Source organism: Gadus morhua, chromosome 9 (genome assembly GCF_902167405.1).
Source record: "Gadus morhua chromosome 9, gadMor3.0, whole genome shotgun sequence".
Classification (NCBI taxonomy): domain Eukaryota; kingdom Metazoa; phylum Chordata; class Actinopteri; order Gadiformes; family Gadidae; genus Gadus; species Gadus morhua.
In genome coordinates this window covers 12841109-12859663 of record NC_044056.1, presented here as the reverse complement: position 1 = coordinate 12859663, position 18555 = coordinate 12841109, and the positions used below count along the sequence as shown (strand labels likewise).

The following is an 18555-nucleotide window of genomic DNA, read 5'->3' as shown; positions in this document are numbered from 1 at the left end:
CTCTTATGTCGGCCTGTTTCTATGGCCAGGCTGTGAGCGCTCAGTCTGTACTTTGTTAACATCCCTCTGTGTCTAACATCCGTCACTGTGGTCTCTCTCTCTCCCCTCCCTCTCTGAGAGTCTGAGAGGGATAGATAAAGAGAGGAGGGGGGAGATAGAGAGGGAAGGGGGAGATGGAGAGAGAAGTGGGAGAGAGAGAGCGGAGGGAGAGAAGAGGGAGGAGGGGGAGATAGAGAGAGGAGGGGGAGGTATGGAGAGAAGGTGGAGATAGAGAGAGGAGGGGGAGCCAGAGAGCTCTACTTATGGTAATGCTAGAAAACATTCCTTCATCAGATTCTCCATTCAACCCTTGCAGCCGCTCAGTGATGTGCTGCTCTTAGTACAAAAGGCACCGAATACCGCAGACGCACGCTGACATTACTGGTCCAGAACATTCTGATGTACCAACCTGTGTCTTTACATGTAGCTACAATAAATTGTTAGTGTGTGTGTGTGTGTGTGTGTGTGTGTGTGTGTGTGTGTGTGTGTGTGTGTGTGTGTGTGTGTGTGTGTGTGTGTGTGTGTGTGTGTGTGTGTGTGTGTGTGTGTGTGTGGTCCCTGTAAGGGGGGGCTACGGGAATCTCTGTGTGTGTATACAAACACACACACACACACACACACACAGATACAGAAACACACACATTTTCACACACCTCAAACCTCAAAACACAACCCTCCCACACACAGCCTGTGATGGCCTTGGACCATGAACTCCCTCTTTTGCCTCCTCCTCTCCTCTCTCTCACATCTACCTCCACTCTCCCTCCTCTCTATCACTCCCTCACCCCTTCCCTCCCTCCTCACTCTCCTTCCCTCCCTCCTCTCTATCGCTCCCTCACCCCTTCCCTCCCTCCTCACTCTCCTTCCCTCCCTCCTCTCTATCGCTCCCTCACCCCTTCCCTCCCTCCTCACTCTCCTTCCCTCCCTCCTCTCTATCGCTCCCTCACCCCTTCCCTCCCTCCTCACTCTCCTTCCCTCCCTCTTCTCTATCACTCCCTCACCCCTTCCCTCCCTCCTCACTCTCCTTCCCTCCCTCCTCTCTGTCGCTCCCTCACTCCTACCCTCCCTCCTCTTTCCCCTACCTCCTTCGCCTCTCCATCACTCCCTAACCCCTCCTTTCCTTTCTCCTCTCAATATCTCCCTCCCCCTCCCCTCCTTCCTCCCTTGCCCCCGCACCCTCACCCCTTCCCTGGGGAAACAGTGGGAGGATTATGGGTCGACTGCGAAGCCCACCGATTGGCCACAGCTGAGTAGGTGCAACATGGGAGCTTTGGCTGCGGAGCGATGCAGAGGACTGATCTGAATGACCCCCATCCCACCTTACATCTCATCACTAGTTAACCAGTGACCCAGCATCTCATCACTAGTTAACCAGTGACCTAACATTACTAGTTAACCAGTGACCCAGCATCTCATCACTTGTTAACCAGTGACCTAACATTACTAGTTAACCAGTGACCTAACATCTCATCACTAGTTAACCAGTGACCCAACATCTCATCACTTGTTAACCAGTGACCTAACATTACTAGTTAACCAGTGACCTAACATCTCATCACTAGTTAACCAGTGACCCAACATCTCATCACTAGTTAACCAGTGAGCTAACATATCATCACTAGTTAACCAGTGACCTAACATCACTAGTTAACCAGTGACCCAACATCTCATCACTTGTTAACCAGTGACCTAACATCACTAGTTAACCAGTGACCTAACATCTCATCAATAGTTAACCAGTGACCCAACATCTCATCACTAGTTAACCAGTGACCAAACATTACTAGTTAACCAGTGACCTAACATCTCATCACTAGTTAACCCCGCGACCCAACATCTCATCACTAGTTAACCAGTGACCTAACATATCATCACTAGTTAACCAGTAACCTAACATATCATCACTAGTTAACCAGTGACCTAACATTACTAGTTAACCAGTGACCTAACATCTCATCACTAGTTAATCAGTGACCCAACATCTCATCACTAGTTAACCAGTGACCTAACATATCATCACTAGTTAACCAGTGACCTAACATCACTAGTTAACCAGTGACCCAACATCTCATCACTTGTTAACCAGTGACCTAACATCACTAGTTAACCAGTGACCTAACATCTCATCACTAGTTAACCAGTGACCTAAAATCACTAGTTAACCAGTGACCCAACATCTCATCACTTGTTAACCAGTGACCCAACATCTCATCACTTGTTAACCAGTGACCTAACATATCATCACTAGTTAACCAGTGACCTAACATCACTAGTTAACCAGTGACCCAACATCTCATCACTTGTTAACCAGTGACCTAACATCACTAGTTAACCAGTGACCTAACATCTCATCACTAGTTAACCAGTGACCTAACATCACTAGTTAACCAGTGACCCAACATCTCATCACTTGTTAACCAGTGACCTAACATCACTAGTTAACCAGTGACCTAACATCTCATCACTAGTTAACCAGTGACCCAACATCTCATCACTAGTTAACCAGTGACCCAACATCTCATCACTAGTTAACCAGCGACCTAACATCTCATCACTAGTTAACCAGTGACCTAACATCTCATCACTAGTTAACCAGTGACCTAACATCAGTAGTTAACCAGTGACCTAACATCTCATCACTAGTTAACCAGCGACCTAACATCTCATCACTAGTTAACCAGTGACCTAACATCACTAGTTAACCAGTGACCTGCCGTCCGTTGGCCCGTTTCCTTCCTGCAGAGGACAATGCAGAGCTCCTTCCTGCAGCCTCTGCTCAGTTTTGCTCAGGTCAGCTCAGGTCGGCTCAGATGAGCTCCAGCCACGGACTGAACCGTTAACGCTGCGTCAAACCCCTGGAGGGCTCTAACCCCCCGGCTTCATTCTGCTCCTCTCCTCAGAGCCGCTCCAGGAGAAGCACGCAGGGATGTTGTCAAACGCCTCAGATCTCCTGGAGGTTTCTACAAAGCCGTCTGAGCTGAGAGAGGTGAGCGCAGAGGAGATCAGCTCACTCTCTCCGTCGCGGTGAAAGCAGTCACCGAGGTGAACACGGGAAACACGGTTATTTGAAGCAGATATTTGAAGCGGTTGAAGCTGAAAGGATTACCGGCCCAAAGCGTCCGATGGGTAAAACGTCAACGTTTAAACGCTAAGTCAGCTTCTCCACTTCAAACTGTTCATCTCCCCGCACAAACGAGATTAGAGGAACCGACACAGATAAATTGGAATAGAATTGGTATGAATTATAAATAGTATCGGTTTAAAAACTAATATTAAAATAAGTAATCTGTTAGGAACCATTTGTTGGAAAGTGAAATGGATGTTTTCATTTCAGCAAACGACATCAATTAGGGAGATCGACTTTAACAGGCTGTAGAACACAGAGCGCCGGCTGAGGGATGAGGAGCCAATTAAGAGGAGAGAGAGAGAGAGAGAGAGAGAGAGAGAGAGAGAGAGAGAGAGAGAGAGAGAGAGAGAGAGAGAGAGAGAGAGAGAGAGAGAGAGAGAGAGAGAGAAAGAAAGAGAGAGAAAGAGAGAGAGAGAGAGAGAGGGAAGGAGAGGGAGAGATAGAGGGAGAGAGAGAGAGGGAGGGAGAGAGCAAGAGAACGAGAGAGAGAGGGGGAGAGAGCGGGAGACAGAGAAGAGAGGAGGGGGAGACAGAGAGAGAGGAAGAGAGAGAGAGAGAGAGAGAGAGAGAGAGAGAGAGAGAGAGAGAGAGAGAGAGAGAGAGAGAGAGAGAGAGACAGAGAGAGAGAGAGGGTAGGAGAGGGAGAGAGAGGGCGAGAACGAGGGGAGGAGAGGGAGAGAAGGCGTCTAGGCGGGTGCTACGAAAGAGAACCTAAAGTGGAGGATGTGGAATTCTGTTTCAAACACCTTATAGCTCTGATGTCATAGCTCTGTATATGCATTTGATGTCATAACTCTCATGCCATAGCTCCGATGTTATAGCTCTGTTTCTGTAGGTAGGGGGGGAGGGGGGGTGATGGGGGGCTGAGGGTAGGGGGAGATGTGGCCTCGGGGTTAGGTTCAGGGTGGAGGGCAGGCGGGGTTAGGGTGGAGGGGTCAGGGTGGAGGGGTCAGGGTGGAGGGGCCGGCGGGGTTTGGGTCAGAGTGGAGGGGCCGGCGGGGTTAGGGTGGAGGGGTCAGGGTGGAGGGCCACTGGGGTTGGGGTTATGTTGGAGGGGCCGGTGAGGTTGGAGTGGAGGGGGCGGTGGGGTTGGAGTGGAGGGGGCGGCGGGGTTGGGGTTAGTGAATCCCACGGCCAGCGGGGCCAGTCCCAGCACGGCCTCCAGCTCTGAACCCTGGGGTTAGGGTTAGTCTGACCTACAGCAGGTCAGTCTGTGTAAACACGACTTCATCAACCATTCCACAGGACCTCTCCTTCTGTCCCTAACCATCAGCGTCCCATCGCCACCGTCGCCACGGCAGCAGAGCTCCTCCCTCCCCCCTCCTCCCCCTCTCCCTCCAATATCCATCTCATTAGCATTAATTTTTCCCTAATTGAGCTTAAACGAAAAATAATGTCAGCCATTAGGCAGTGTTGAGCCAGTGCCCTCAGCCCTGTTGTCTCAGGGTAAATGTTGACTCTCTGGATCCCACGTGGCGCCCAGGGACTGTAGTCACTGCCTCCCGTCTCCTTTATGCTAAATGTTCTCTGCTGCTTAAGTTATTCTTATCTTTTGAAAGCTTCATTTAGCAGCTTGGTGTTATGTAAATTTTTCTTTGCATTGCATTCAATTATTTGATGCCACTGCATCCCCTGCATATAATGAGCAACAGAAGCTGGTGCTATCATAACTTAATCCACAGCCCTCCATGTGTGTCCTGATGTGTGTCTGAGGCACAAACAGGATCAATAACTCCAGCGGGGAGCGGGAGTTTCTCGGCTTGCCCAGCTGGGGCCGTTACAGGCGTTAGCGCAGAGTATCGCCCCCCCCCCCCCCCCCCCCCCCCCGACACGTCAGGCATCGAGGGGAGCTGAGCGGCGCTATTGATCCGGCTCTTCGCCAGAGCTGGACCAACACGCTGCCACGGAAAAAAGTAGGCAGAACCAGAGGCTCCTCACAGAGGAGAGGTAGAAACAAGAAACAAGAGCTAGCACCAAGATAACCAAACACTAACATCAAGACGACCAAGCGTTAGTATCCAGAGTTCAAACCCCAGCAGAGAGCTTCCAACCCTCAGCAGACCATTGCGGTGGAGGCTGGCCTCTGCTGGTCCAGCTCCACTTCCCTCTCAGGCACACCAAATCAACTCCATGTTAGGAGAACTGCCCTCCATCAGAGAACCATAAAGAACCGAAGGAACAGCAGGAGCCTCTTCCTCTCCTCTGACATAGCAAGGAAACTGGATTAGAGAGAGGCTGAGGAACCAATCCAGCACATCAGGGTCAGCCTCGGGGTCAGCCTCGGGGTCAGCCTCGGGGTCAACCTCGGGGTCAACCTCGGGGTCAACCACGGGGTCAACCTCAGAGTCTGCCTGAGGGTCAGCCTCAGGGTCAGCCTCAAGGACGACCTGATGTTATGTAGCGATGGTTGTCGATTTGTGAAAAAGGTCGAGGGTCAGATTGAGGCCCAAGAGGGGAGCGGTGCATGCTGGGAATCTGACCTGGTATGAGTCCGAGGCCTCGCGGTCCAGGGAGCGGCTGACGGAGACCACCCCGGTCTCTGCGGCGATGGAGAACAGACCCTGGGGGTCCTGGTCCGCCCCGGGACCCGTCAGGTGGAAGGTCTGCTTCCCCTGCTGCTCCAGGGACATGACCTGCACACACACACACACACACACACACACACACAAACACACACTCAGAGTCTCTCAGCTGGTGGTGGAGGAGTCCTCCCCAGGTTGCCGCAGATTTATTGCGTATTTATGATATTTTTTATGTATTCATTTCGTTGTAGTTTTAATTTGTATCTGTTCTTTTTGCTGTGACACTAGAATTTAAACTGGGATGAGTAAGGTTTTATAAAATCTTTGATTTGACATCAACTGGCTCAGGGTTCAGTTGTGTTTCAGCGTATGATAATGATAAGAAAAGTATTATAATGTGAATAAGGAGAGTACTCACGTGAGCCTGCCATCGACAGAACGGCGAGCAGCCAGCGAGGAACATGTGGACAGAAACACAGGAACCCGTTAGCTAGCACTTAGGAGAACCCGCTAGCTAGCAGTAAGGTGAACCCGTTAGTATTAAGGTGAACCCGTTAGCAAGTATTAAGGTGAACCCATTAGCACTAAGGTGAACCCGTTAGCTAGCAATAAGGTGTACCCGTTAGCTATGACTAAGGTGAATCCGTTAGCTAGGACTAAGGTGAATCCGTTAGTTAGCACTAAGGTGAACCCGTTAGTTACAGGTGAGGTGACCCGTTAGGTGCAGGTGAACCTATGTATACGTACAGGTGAGGTGTATCTGTTAGCACTAAGGTGAATCCGTTAGCTCTAAGATGAACCCTTTAGGTATAGGGGGGGGGAACACGTTAGGTACAGGTGAGGTGAACACGTTAGTTACAGGTGCGGTGAACCTGTTAGGTACAGGTGAGGTGAACCCTGGACTCTAGGAGCTCCAGCGTTCCGCTCCTCATGTGAACGTTCTGCTGGCTAGCCGTTTGTGAAACACTTGCGTGCTTCAACAACAACTCTGTTTCTCTGAGCGTTGAGAAGACGTTTGGGTCCAACATGAAGGCTCCTGATCCAGTCGACTCACTTCTCCATCGACAGTGTTTGGAGGAGTCCTCACCTGGAGGTGGAGTAGTCCTCAGCAGTAACATCTGCTCTGTGTTCAGTGTGTTCAGTGGAGGATGTGAGAATGTCATCACTGAACCCTCAGCCTCTGAACGTGTTTGTTCAGCTCCTCGTTACGGCCGAGCGGCTCCGGAATAACGACACCGTTTAACCTCCCGCCGATAGCAATTATAGTCAATCAATCAACGACCAGACCTGTCCGCTGTCTGATAACGAGCTAATGAGATGTATGCTAATGTAGCTCTCTCTCTCTCTCTCTCAGATTAGGTATTCAATTATAAATCTATCATTCCACTGGCCAATCAGATCCATCTGATTAAAGTCTCGACCCATCAACCTAGACTGGATCTTCAGTTGATTAGTTTGACCTGGACAAGTCAGTACGTAAGAGCCACGACACCAAGGTAACAATGGCTCACTGTCTCACTCTGCTGTCTACCTCTGCTGTCTCACTCTGCCGTCTCATTAGCCTGTCTCACTCTGATGTCTCACTCTGATGTCTCACTCTGATGTCTCACTCTGCCGTCTCACTAGCCTGTCTCACTCTGATGTCTCACTCTGATGTCTCACTCTGCCGTCTCACTAGCCTGCCTCACTCTGATGTCTCACTCTGATGTCTCACTCTGCTCTACTCAACCCCCACATGGAGAGATAGTCTTTATATTCCTATAATAATGTTTGTTTTGACGAGCCACGCACGCACGCACGCACACGCACACACAGGTTGGGGGACCATTCTTGCAGCCAAGGTGGAATTTGAGATTGGTTTGTAGTTGGCTTAACAGTCATCTTGGAAGGTGGAGGGGATGCGGGGAGAAAGAGATGTAGAGAGAGAGAGAGAGAGAGAGAGAGAGAGAGAGGGAGAGGGAGAGGGAGAGGGAGAGAGAGAGAGAGAGAGAGAGAGAGAGAGGGTGGAGGAGAGGTAGAGGGAGCGGGAGAGGAAGGGGGAAAGGGCAGGGGAGAGGGAGAGGAAAAGGGAGAGGGAGAGAAAGGGGGAGAGAGAGGGAGGAAGGAGGATCAATTATGGATGAAATGATTGGTTGTGAACTTGATGACAGAAGTTGGTATTGGTGTTAAGTTTGGTGCTTTCTTTCCGTGTGTGTGCATGCATGCGTGCGTGCATGTCTGCATGCGTGCGTGCATGTCTGCATGCGTGCGTGCGTGCCTACGTGCCTGCGTGCGTGTGTGTGTTTGTGTGTGTGTGACAATGTGTGGGTAAATAATACATCTGAACCCTGGGAGGGCTTTGATCTCCAGACACATAAAGCCTCATCCCACAGTCTCTTTGAGGAGCAGTTATCTGGTTACTTATGGATGTGTGCTAATGTAAGCTAGCTCCTTTACTATTCCTTTGTTGTTTGTTGAGTTGAAACTTGGCTTACCCTCGTGCGCACACCCTCTGAGTAGCAAGACTGGTGCCAAGGCAAGACAAAAGGGACTTTAATGGAAAACACACGCACACAGCTAGTGTGTGTGAGTGTGTGTGTGTGTGTGTGTGTGTGTGTGTGTGTGTGTGTGTGTGTGTGTGTGTGTGTGTGTGTGTGTGTGTGTGTGTGTGTGTGTGTGTGTGTGTGTGTGTGTGTGTACACGTGTATCTGTGTGCGTGCGTGTGTTTGTTTTAGTATGTATGTGAATGTGTGTGTGTGTGTGTGCGCGCGCGTGCGTGCGTGCGTGTGTGTGTGTGTGTGTGCGTGTGTGTGTGTGTGTGTGTGTGTGTGTGTGTGTGTGTGCATGTTTGATGTAGGTACACCCTTGTAGCTGACCTGTTTGTGTGTATGTATGTGTGTGCGTATGTGTGCGGGGTGTGAGTGTGTGTGTATATGGATGCATATGTATTTATGTGTGTTTATTATTACTCAGGGCCAGGAGGGCTACTGAAAACAACTGGAATAATTTACCAGCCTCTGATTGGTCCGAGCTATGGAGGGACTAATCAACCCCTTACGACCGCCGTCTCCTCAGCCAATCATGGGATTGAGGTCTGAGTGGGGAGATTTAATTGGCCGTGGATTTTGAAGTGAAAAGACTGGTGACGGTAAAAAGATTTCCTTTTAACAATCATTTGTGAATGTAAATACTAATAGAGAATTAATCTATAGATACTTAGAATACTAAAGTGTCATAGATACGTAGACTACACACACACACACACACACACACACACACACACACACACACACACACACACACACACACACACACACACACACACACACACACACACACACACACAAACACACAGACCGAGGTCAGAGACTTCTGCTACTCTTTCTGTCAACAAATCGCTGGATGAATCAACCCCCGACGACCGGGTCTCCTTGACGACCGGGTCTCCCCCGACGACCGGGTCTCCCCAGACGACCGGTTTGCCCCCGAAGACTGGGTCAACCCCGACGACCGGGTTGCCCTCGACGGCTGGATCCCCCCCTCACTGCTGCACATCATTCAGGCTCCATGGCTCAGTTTGTTCAAACTCTTTAGGACAACACAAAATCAGCCCCAGACCGCACCCTGGGGGCCCCAGACCAGACCCTGGGGGCCACAGACCCTGGGGGCCCAAGATCGGTCCCTGGGGGCCACAGACCAGACCAGACCCTGGGGGGCACATACCAGACCTTGGGGTCCCCAGCTACAGACCAGACCTTTGGGTCCCCAGCTACAGACCAGACCCTAGGGGCCACAGACCCTTGGGTCCCAAGCCCCAGACCGGCCCTGGGGCGCTCACCCTGCCGATGACTCTTGGGAAGGGGCCCCTCTGGTTCTCAGTGACCATCATGGGGGGGACCAGGAGGGACCTCTTGGCCCTGGAGCCCGGGACCTGGGGCGGACGCAGGACGTCCTGTGGAGAGAGGAGCAGAGAGGTAAGTCTGAGGAGACCCTCTCCTGGGTCAGGGGTCCCTGCAGTCCTCCAGGGTCTCAGGGGGTCCTGGCTCATGAGCCCTGAACCAGAGGGGCCAGAGGAGGAAGAGAGAAGCACACACGGTACACACTGAGAGGAGGAGGAGCTACACGCTGAGAGGAGGAGGAGCTACACGCTGAGAGGAGGAGGAGCTACATGCTGAGAGGAGGAGGAGCTACACGCTGAGGAAGAGGAGGAGCTACACGCTGAGAGGAGGAGGAGCTAAACGCTGAGAGGAGGAGCTACTCACTGAGAGGAGGAGGAGCTACACGCTGAGAAGAGGAGGAGCTACACGCTGAGAGGAGGAGGAGCTAAACGCTGAGAGGAGGAGCTACTCACTGAGAGGAGGAGGAGCTACACGCTGAGAGGAGGAGGAGCTACACACTGAGAGGAGGAGGAGCTACACAGTAAGAGGAGGAGGAGCTACACACTGAGAGGAGGAGGAGCTACACGCTGAGAGGAGGAGGAGCTACAGGCTGAGAGGAGGATGAGCTACATGCTGAGAGGAGGAGGAGCTACACGCTGAGAGGAGGAGCTACACACTAAGAGGAGGAGGAGCTACACACTAAGAGGAGGAGGAGCTACACAGTAAGAGGAGAAGGAGCTAACCCTAAAGGGATCATACAGATTTTTCTCCTAAGCTGCTGAGAGAGAGAGAGAGAGAGAGAGAGAGAGAGAGAGAGAGAGAGAGAGAGAGAGAGAGAGAGAGAGAGAGAGAGAGAGAGAGAGAGAGAGAGAGTAAGGGGGGAGGAGATAGAAAGAGGAAAAGGGAGGGAGAGGAAGAGAGAGAAAGAGAGGGAGAGGGTGGGAGGGGGGATATGCTCCATCTTTACTCTGTGCTAGGGCATGGAGGCAGAGCCTGTCTACTGAGGAGGATCCCCTCCGTCCGTCTCACCTGTGGAGGTAATGACCTGCAGCAGAGAACCGTCTGTCTGTAAGCACGCAGGTACGCCTCCCTCCCTCCTCCCCCCCGCATGTACACACACACACGCAGGTACGCCTCCCTCCTCCACCGAACCATCCAGAGGGTCCCTGACTCACCTGGGTGGGGGTGAACAGGGGGGGTCGACCTTTGACCTCCACCGCGGCGACGTCATCCGCCCGTGACCCTGCGGCGTGGACCGCCATGGTGACGGGACCGCCGTATGGGACGTCCTGCCGGACTACCAGCCTCAGGTTCTCGTCCACCGCGAAGTCCGCGTGGGACACCAGGAACGCCACGTCCTCGTTCCCCGCGCAGTCGTCAAACGCCACTGGAGGGACACACAGCGTTAGTCCTCCATCACTCTGATCGTGTTCATCCTGTCCTTATCTCTCCGCTCCCTGAGCGGTCCATCGCCTTGGGCTCCATAGTCCTGGCAACCATCACACACCCACACACACACACACGCACACGCACACACACACACATCCGCAGCCGCGCAAGCACGCACACACAGACGCATACGTGCACGCACACATACACACATCCGCACACATGCACACACCCGCGCACGCACACACACACACACAGACGCACGCCTTGAATACGTTCACCTGTGTGTGTCCAGCCTGCTTCTTTAGGACCTGTCTCTGTACTGTCTAGCCCCTACCTGCTCCTTAATGACCTGTTTTACGCAATTAAGGGGGCAGTAAGACAGTGTTCTCCGCTCTGTTTCCCCTAAAGGCTGGCTGTTCCGCCGCGGACGGATTGTGGGCGTGACATCGGGCATAAAGGAACGCCTACCACGATGTCGGATGGATTGCTCCCGCTGACGCATCCCACTTCCGCATTACAACCACTAGGCAGTCTCACGCTGTGCCAAGCCGGCACTTCGCTTTTTTTTTGGTTTCTAGTTTGTTGCAATACAAGTTGCGGTTAAGCACTATTGTCCCATCTTGTTTGTACTTTCATTCATGCGTTGGCAGTCAGTGATGTTTTTTTTCAAGTATGATCTACACACTGAGAGGAGGAGGAGCTACATACTGAGAGGTGGAGGAGCTACACAGTAAGAGGAGGAGGAGCTAACCCTAAAGGTATCAGCAGCTCAGGAGAAGAACTGTATGATCCCAGAGAGAGAGAGAGAGAGAGAGAGAGAGAGAGAGAGAGAGAGAGAGAGAGAGAGAGAGAGAGAGAGAGAGAGAGAGAGAGGATATGCTCCATCTTCACTCTTTGCTAGGTCATGGAGGCAAAGGCCGTGTGCTGTTAAATAAATTCATTGCTTCGAACGGGCCCTCCTAAAGGACACGTATCTGTATTCACCATATATGCAAGCTCCTCATTAAGACTCAATAGAAGGTCATAAGCTCTGCGGCAGCAGCTGTGATTCTGGGTTATTCTCCGCCAGCTGAAGAAGACCTGAGCTGTTGTGAGGGGCTGAGGTCTGCTGGTGAACGGATGAACAGAAGGTTGAGGGTGAGACACAAGCCTTCATAGGGGCCATTGATCCACCTCCCTGTATGAAGGCGGAGCGGCCCCCAGCTCCTTCCTAACACCACCCGAGCTGCTGTGTGCTGCGTCTCTCGGACGCCTCCTCTGTTGGAAGGAGGTTGTGTGGATCTCTGGCTCTGAACTCCGGTTTGTCCTTAAAAACCGCAGACTTGAAAACAGATTATGCAGCGCGAGGGTAATTCAGGGCTTTGTTTCAGCCCCCCCCACCTCATTAGCTCTGTGTTCTCAGAGCCCCCCCCCCCCCCAGTCATTAGCTCTGTGTTCTCAGTGCCCCCCCCCACACTCCTCTGTGTTCTCAGAGCTCAAAGCGCTTCAACAGAGCGGAGATGCCTGAGGTGGAGACTTACAGAACAACCTCCTGCGCTGTGTTCCTCTACTCCGTCTCCTCCGTCACCGCGCTCCCTCTGAGCTCCACCCAAGACAGATGCTTTATTTCCCCAAACAGGAAGAGGGGATCAATAGAAAGAGCAGCAGGACTTCTACGTCAGCGAGATCTACGTCAGTCGGACATCTGTCTATTAGAAACGCTAATGCTAAAAGATGGCTGCTCTGAGAGGCTCTGATGAGCTGTAATGTCTGCTCCTTCCTCCTCATCGCTGGGGGAGGAGGGGGGGAGGAGGGAAGTAGGGGTGATGAGGAGGATAGAAACAGAGTTATTGATAAACTCACTTTGTTGTGAACAGAGTGAGAGTGAACAGAGAGAGAGTGAACAGAATGAGAGTGAACAAACAGACGTGTCAGTTGTGTAAATGCGATGCTAACTGATCCATTCAGAGCGGGCTGCGTCTCCTCGACCCCTTCAGTGAGCAGGAGGAGAACCCGTCACTCCTTTGATTCGTCTCTGGGAAATGAATGAATTTTGACGGCTGTGCGATTTAAATTGAATTTGTGTTTCACCTCAAAGAAGTGAAATGACGATAATATGAGCATGTGACCAACGTCAAACAACATGGACGCCTCCTCCATAGACGTCAAACAACCTGGACGCCTCCTCCATGGACGTAAACAACATGGACGCCTCCTCCATAGACGTAAACAACATGGACGCCTCCTCCATAGACGTGAACAACATTGACGCCTCCTCCATAGACGTCAAACAACCTGGATGCCTCCTCCATAGACGTAAACAACATGGACGCCTCCTCCATAGACGTAAACAACATGGACGCCTCCTCCATGGACGTAAACAACATGGACGCCTCCTCCATAGACGTAAACAACATGGACGCCTCCTCCATAGACGTAAACAACATGGACGCCTCCTCCATGGACGTAAACAACATGGAGGCCTCCTCCATAGACGTAAACAACATGGACGCCTCCTCCATAGACGTAAACAACATGGACGCGTCCATGTTGTTTACGTCCAACAACAAGGACACCACGCTCAAACTCGCACACACATCCACACACACACACACACACACACACACACACACACACACACACACACACACACACACACACATTCTGACAACCATGGGAGAGGTGGCAATGACATCCTCCCCCAGTCTGACTGATGCTGGTATCCATGACAAGGTCATCGGGGTACTTTGGTCGACTGTGGTTGCCGCATTCTTAGTGGAAAATGATTCTGGGCACGGTCCATACCGTACTGACCACCCGGTACGCTAACGACCCGGTACGCTAACGACCCGCGCCCCACAGCATCTAACGCTACTACAGAACACAGAGAGATCAACTCCTCTAATGTGCAACAGGTAATGGGCCCGTACAGCTAGTGTGTCTCTGTCTGTGTGTGTGTGTGTGTGTGTGTGTGTGTGTGTGTGTGTGTGTGTGTGTGTGTGTGTGTGTGTGTGTGTGTGTGTGTGTGTGTGTGTGTGTGTGTGTGTGTGTGTGTTTCTTTGTCTCTGTGTGTGTCCTTGTGTGTCTGTGGGTCTGTGTGTTTGTCTGTGTTTGTGGGTCTGCGTCTGTGTGTGCGTGTGTGTGTCTGTCTGTCTGTCCGCTGCTCATACTCTCTCCTCAGCAGACAGACCTGTGATGCTTAAGTCTCCAGGCTGGTAATTACTTTGGAGTTATTTATCCAAATAACAAAACAAATCTATTTTTAGCTGGAAAGGAGCTGGCAGAGAGGCAGTCTGAAGTTGGCACGACGGAGAGAGAGAGAGAGCGAGCTAGAGCGAGAGGGAGAACGAGAGAGAGAGAGAGACACTTTTGAAGAACCACATTCGGAAGAACCCACTTAGCCCATGACTGCTGACACACTCCTGTCAGGCGAACACATGATTAAAGGAGAAAAGAAGATATTTAATGGGACTAAGATGACAGGTGAGGCTAGAGGGACCAGACCCAAGAGGGACGGACCCAAAGCCCCGTCCCACGGCAGTGAGGGGGGACGTAGAGAAACACATCGGGAACATCCTATTCTGCGCTAAACAAAGAGATAAGAGCAGAAGGGGAGAGCTCCGACTGGAACACGCTTCAGTGAGCACCCAGCCTCACCGCTGACTGCAAGGGCCTGGTGTTGCTTACAACACAAAGCAGCACCCCATCATCCACTACAGCTCAATCCCTAAGCCTAGCCCGGACCCTAATAACCTTAACCCTGACCCTAACAACCTTAACCCTGACCCTAACCCGGGCCTTAACCCTGACCCTAACCCGGACCCTAACAACCTTAACCCTGACCCTGACCTTTACCCTGATCCTGACCCTAAAAACCTTAACCCTGACCGTAACCCTGAATCTTACCCTAACCCTGACGCTGACCATAACCCTAGCTCTGACCTTAACCTTAACCCTGACCCTAACCCTGACCCTAAAAACCATAACCCTGACCCTAACAACCTTAACCCTGACCCTTACCCTGACCAAACACTAGCCCTGACTCTGACCTTAAAAGAGACATATTATGGTCTTTTCCCAACAAGTAAACATAGTATACGAGTTCCAGAAAACATGTTTTTTAAGCTGTTTGCTGGAATTAGCTTTTAGGAAAGAAAATCTCGCTTACAGCTATTCCCCTCTGTTCCAGTCCCTTCAGAATGCGCTGTTTCTGGTGTCTGTAGCCTTAATGCAAATGAGATGCCCATTGACCAATGAGCTGTCAGAGAGAAGCACAGCATGGAGGAGAAGTGATTGTTGCCGTGTGCGGACTCCTGGAGCTCTATATCTATATAATATAATATTATGAATCATAAAGACTGCGTCTAACGACTCTGGTACTTCCACAACAAGTAAAGACTCGTAGTGGGGGATATCTCAGCCATGGTTGAGAAGAATTGGGGGAAAGGAACTTTGGCCTTGACTCTCTGAAGTCCATATTGAACCGCGACATGGAGGAGAAAGGGATTGTACTCCGGGAGCTGAGCTGCCGGACTGCCGCCGAGCTACCCCCGCCGGAGCTGCCGCCAAAGCTTAAGCGGCAGTCCGGCAGCTCCGGTGGTTGTACTCCGGGAGCTGAACTTCCGGCAGTCCGGCGGGGGTAGCTCGGCGGAAGTCCGGCAGCTCAGCTCCGAAGTACGATCCCATTCTCCTCCATGTCTCCTCCTCCGGACTGCCGCCGAAGCTTCGACGGCAGTCCGGCAGCTCCGGCGGAAGGGATCGTACTCCGAAGTACGATCCCATTCTCCTCCATGTCTCCTCCTCCGGACTGCCGCCGAAGCTTCGACGGCAGTCCGGCAGCTCCGGCGGGGGGAGCTCGGCCGCAGTCTGGCAGCTCCGGCGGAAACAGGGATTTTACTCCTTGAGCTGAGCTGCCAAGCTCCCCCCGCCGGAGCTGCTCGTCCGCTGGTCCACAAAATCTTAGCTCTGATAGAAGACAAGTTCCATCCTCTTCAGATAACGTTGCTCAAATAAAACAGATAATTACTGCTTTTCTCATCTCGAAAAAATCGCTTCTCTGCTCTCTAAAGATCTACGCTAAAACGACAGAGCTAGAACGATGAAACACCTGATCCATCCGGGGGGGGGGGGGGGGCAGCGAAGGGGAGGAGAACATCATATCAATGTTGACAGTTTATATATGATCCCCAAAATAATGTGCACCCTAAATTCCTTCAAAGCCTTAATTCAGAACATCTTGTTGCTAACAGGCAACGCTAAATTAAACATGCTTCAGATCGGAGATGATCAGAGACCTTGGAGCTCTGGACCCAGAATGTTAAACCACACACACACACAGAGACAGAGAGACAGAGAGACAGAGAGACAGAGAGAGAGAGAGAGAGAGACAGAGAGAGAGAGAGAGAGAGAGAGAGAGAGAGAGAGAGAGAGAGAGAAAGAGAGAGAGAGAGAGAGAGAGAGAGAGAAAGAGAGAGAGAGCGAGAGAGAAAGAGAGAGAGCAATACATTTGTAAGAGATTTAAAAACACATCAACCCATCATTAAGGAGCAGGTAGGTGATAGACAGTAGAGACAGGTCATTAAGGAGCAGGTAGGGGTTAGACAGTACAGAGACAGGTCATTAAGGTGCAGATAGGGGTTAGACAGTACAGAGACAGGTCATTAAGGAGCAGGTAGGGGTTAGACAGTAGAGACAGGTCATTAAGGAGCAGGTAGGGGATAGACAGTACAGAGACAGGTTATTAAGGAGCAGGTAGGGGTTAGACAGTAAAGAGACAGGTCTTTAAGGAGCAGGTAGGGGTTATAAAGTACAGAGACATGTCATTAAGGAACATGTAGGGGTGAGACGGTAGAGACAGGTCCTTGAGGTTCCATGTGTTCGTTGGATGAGATCCTTGTTTATTTATTTGTGTATTTGTTTATTTACTTTTTTCAATCACCGCGCCCACTACTAGCAATCCCTCCTCGACACGCACACACACACAGACAAACAATCGCCAGTGTTGGGAACGCTACTTTAAAAAAGTAATTTGTTTTAGTTAATCACTACTTGTTCCAAAAAGTAACTGAGTTAGTCACTGAATTACTTTATAATAAAAGTAACTAGTTACCAAGGAAAGTAACTATTTGCGTTACTGTTAAAAGAAAAGTTGCTCTATGTCAAAGAATTTCGATTTTTCTGAGTTGTTTTTACTTGGTCTTAATGTGTTAAATCGTTGAACTGCCCATTAAAGGCCCTGATATACTTCCAATTGAATTTTAATTTGCTTGGTCGGTCGGTCTCCTCACTAGCAGTTTGTGTTTGGAGCCAGGGGTGCGTTCGGATTACGCAGTTTATTCAATCAATTCATAGTAACGCACCGCATTTAACGTACAGTAACGGTAATGTCGGTGTAACGACGGAAACAGTAATTAGTTCGATTACCCTGTTACTGAAAAAATAACGGCGTTACCTTGCGCCGTTCTTTTAAACTGTGTTATTACAAACACTGACAATCGCACACACAAAATTATGCATAATGGTGTGCATTAGTGTGTCACTGCTCATGCATATTCATACAACACCTGCACACTAACCCACCCCCACCCTAACCCCCCCCCCACACACACACACACACATACACACACACACACACACACTAATGGTCCTGTCTGTAATTACAGTCATTTGTCAAAAAGCTCATCTGATTTATGGTTGAATTTAAAGTACAGCCAGGGGTGGGGGCACATTAATAGTCGGCCCTGATGCATTCTGGGAGACAGAGGCCCACTGAGGTGGGCGGGAGGCTTCCCTTGTGGAGGCTTTGTTTGTGTGTGTGTGTTGACTATTTGAGCGTGTGTACTTTATGCCTTGATGTGTATGTCTCAATGTGTATTTGTGTGTCCCATGGGACACACGTGTGACACACAAGTTTTGTGTGTCACACGTGCGAGTTGTAAGTTTGTTTTAGATGTGTGTGTGTGTGTGTGTGTGTGTGTGTGTGTGTGTGTGTGTGTGTGTGTGTGTGTGTCCGTGCGTGCGTGCGTGCGTGCGTGTGTGTCTATTTGTGTGTGCGTGTGTGTGTGTATCTTTCAGTGTGTGCGTGTGTGTGTGTGCGTGTGTATCTTTCTGTGTGTGCGTGTGTCTGTGTGTGTGTGTGTGTGTGTGTGTGTGTGTGTGCGTGTGTATCTTTCTGTGTGTGCGTGTGTCTGTGTGTGCGTGTGTATCTTTCTGTGTGTGCGTGTGTCTGTGTGTGCGCGTGTGTGTGTGTGTGTGTGTGTGTGTGTGTGTGTGTGTGTGTGTGTGTGTGTGTGTGTGTGTGCGTGCGTGTGTGTGTGTGCGTGTGTGTGCTGTAAGTGAGTCTGGGTTATCTCCGTCTCAGGTCTCTTTGGGCCCCCTGATGTTTCCCTGATGTTTCTCTCATCCATCACCGTGCCCCCAGGGGCCCGGGCAGCTGAACAACCCCCTGAGGAGCCGCCATGTCAGGATCAATCTAGAGCCGCACAGGCCCCTCCCCCTGCCTCGTCTGCTAGGGGCTTCTGGGAACTGTAGTTCACTGCTGGGGGTGTCAACAGGCTGTCAGCGCTGATCGATCAGTTCTACTTTGGGGCCTAAGTCCTGTTTCCTTCATGTGTTGAACTAAAAGGAGATGAATTATTAA

General features: G+C 51.0%; 1 protein-coding gene across 1 annotated transcript in view; it reads right to left on the bottom strand.

Moving 5' to 3' along the window:
* The window catches only part of cdh13 (cadherin 13, H-cadherin (heart)), an 89732-nt gene that overhangs the window by 45857 nt on the left and 25320 nt on the right, over positions 1–18555 (bottom strand). The window contains exons 3-6 of the mRNA XM_030367290.1: positions 10721–10932; positions 9506–9619; positions 6107–6112; positions 5647–5799 (exon numbers count right to left, since the gene is read on the bottom strand). Of these exons, the coding sequence (XP_030223150.1) occupies positions 5647–5799; positions 6107–6112; positions 9506–9619; positions 10721–10932 (485 nt within the window). The remainder of the gene's footprint in view (positions 1–5646; positions 5800–6106; positions 6113–9505; positions 9620–10720; positions 10933–18555) is intronic.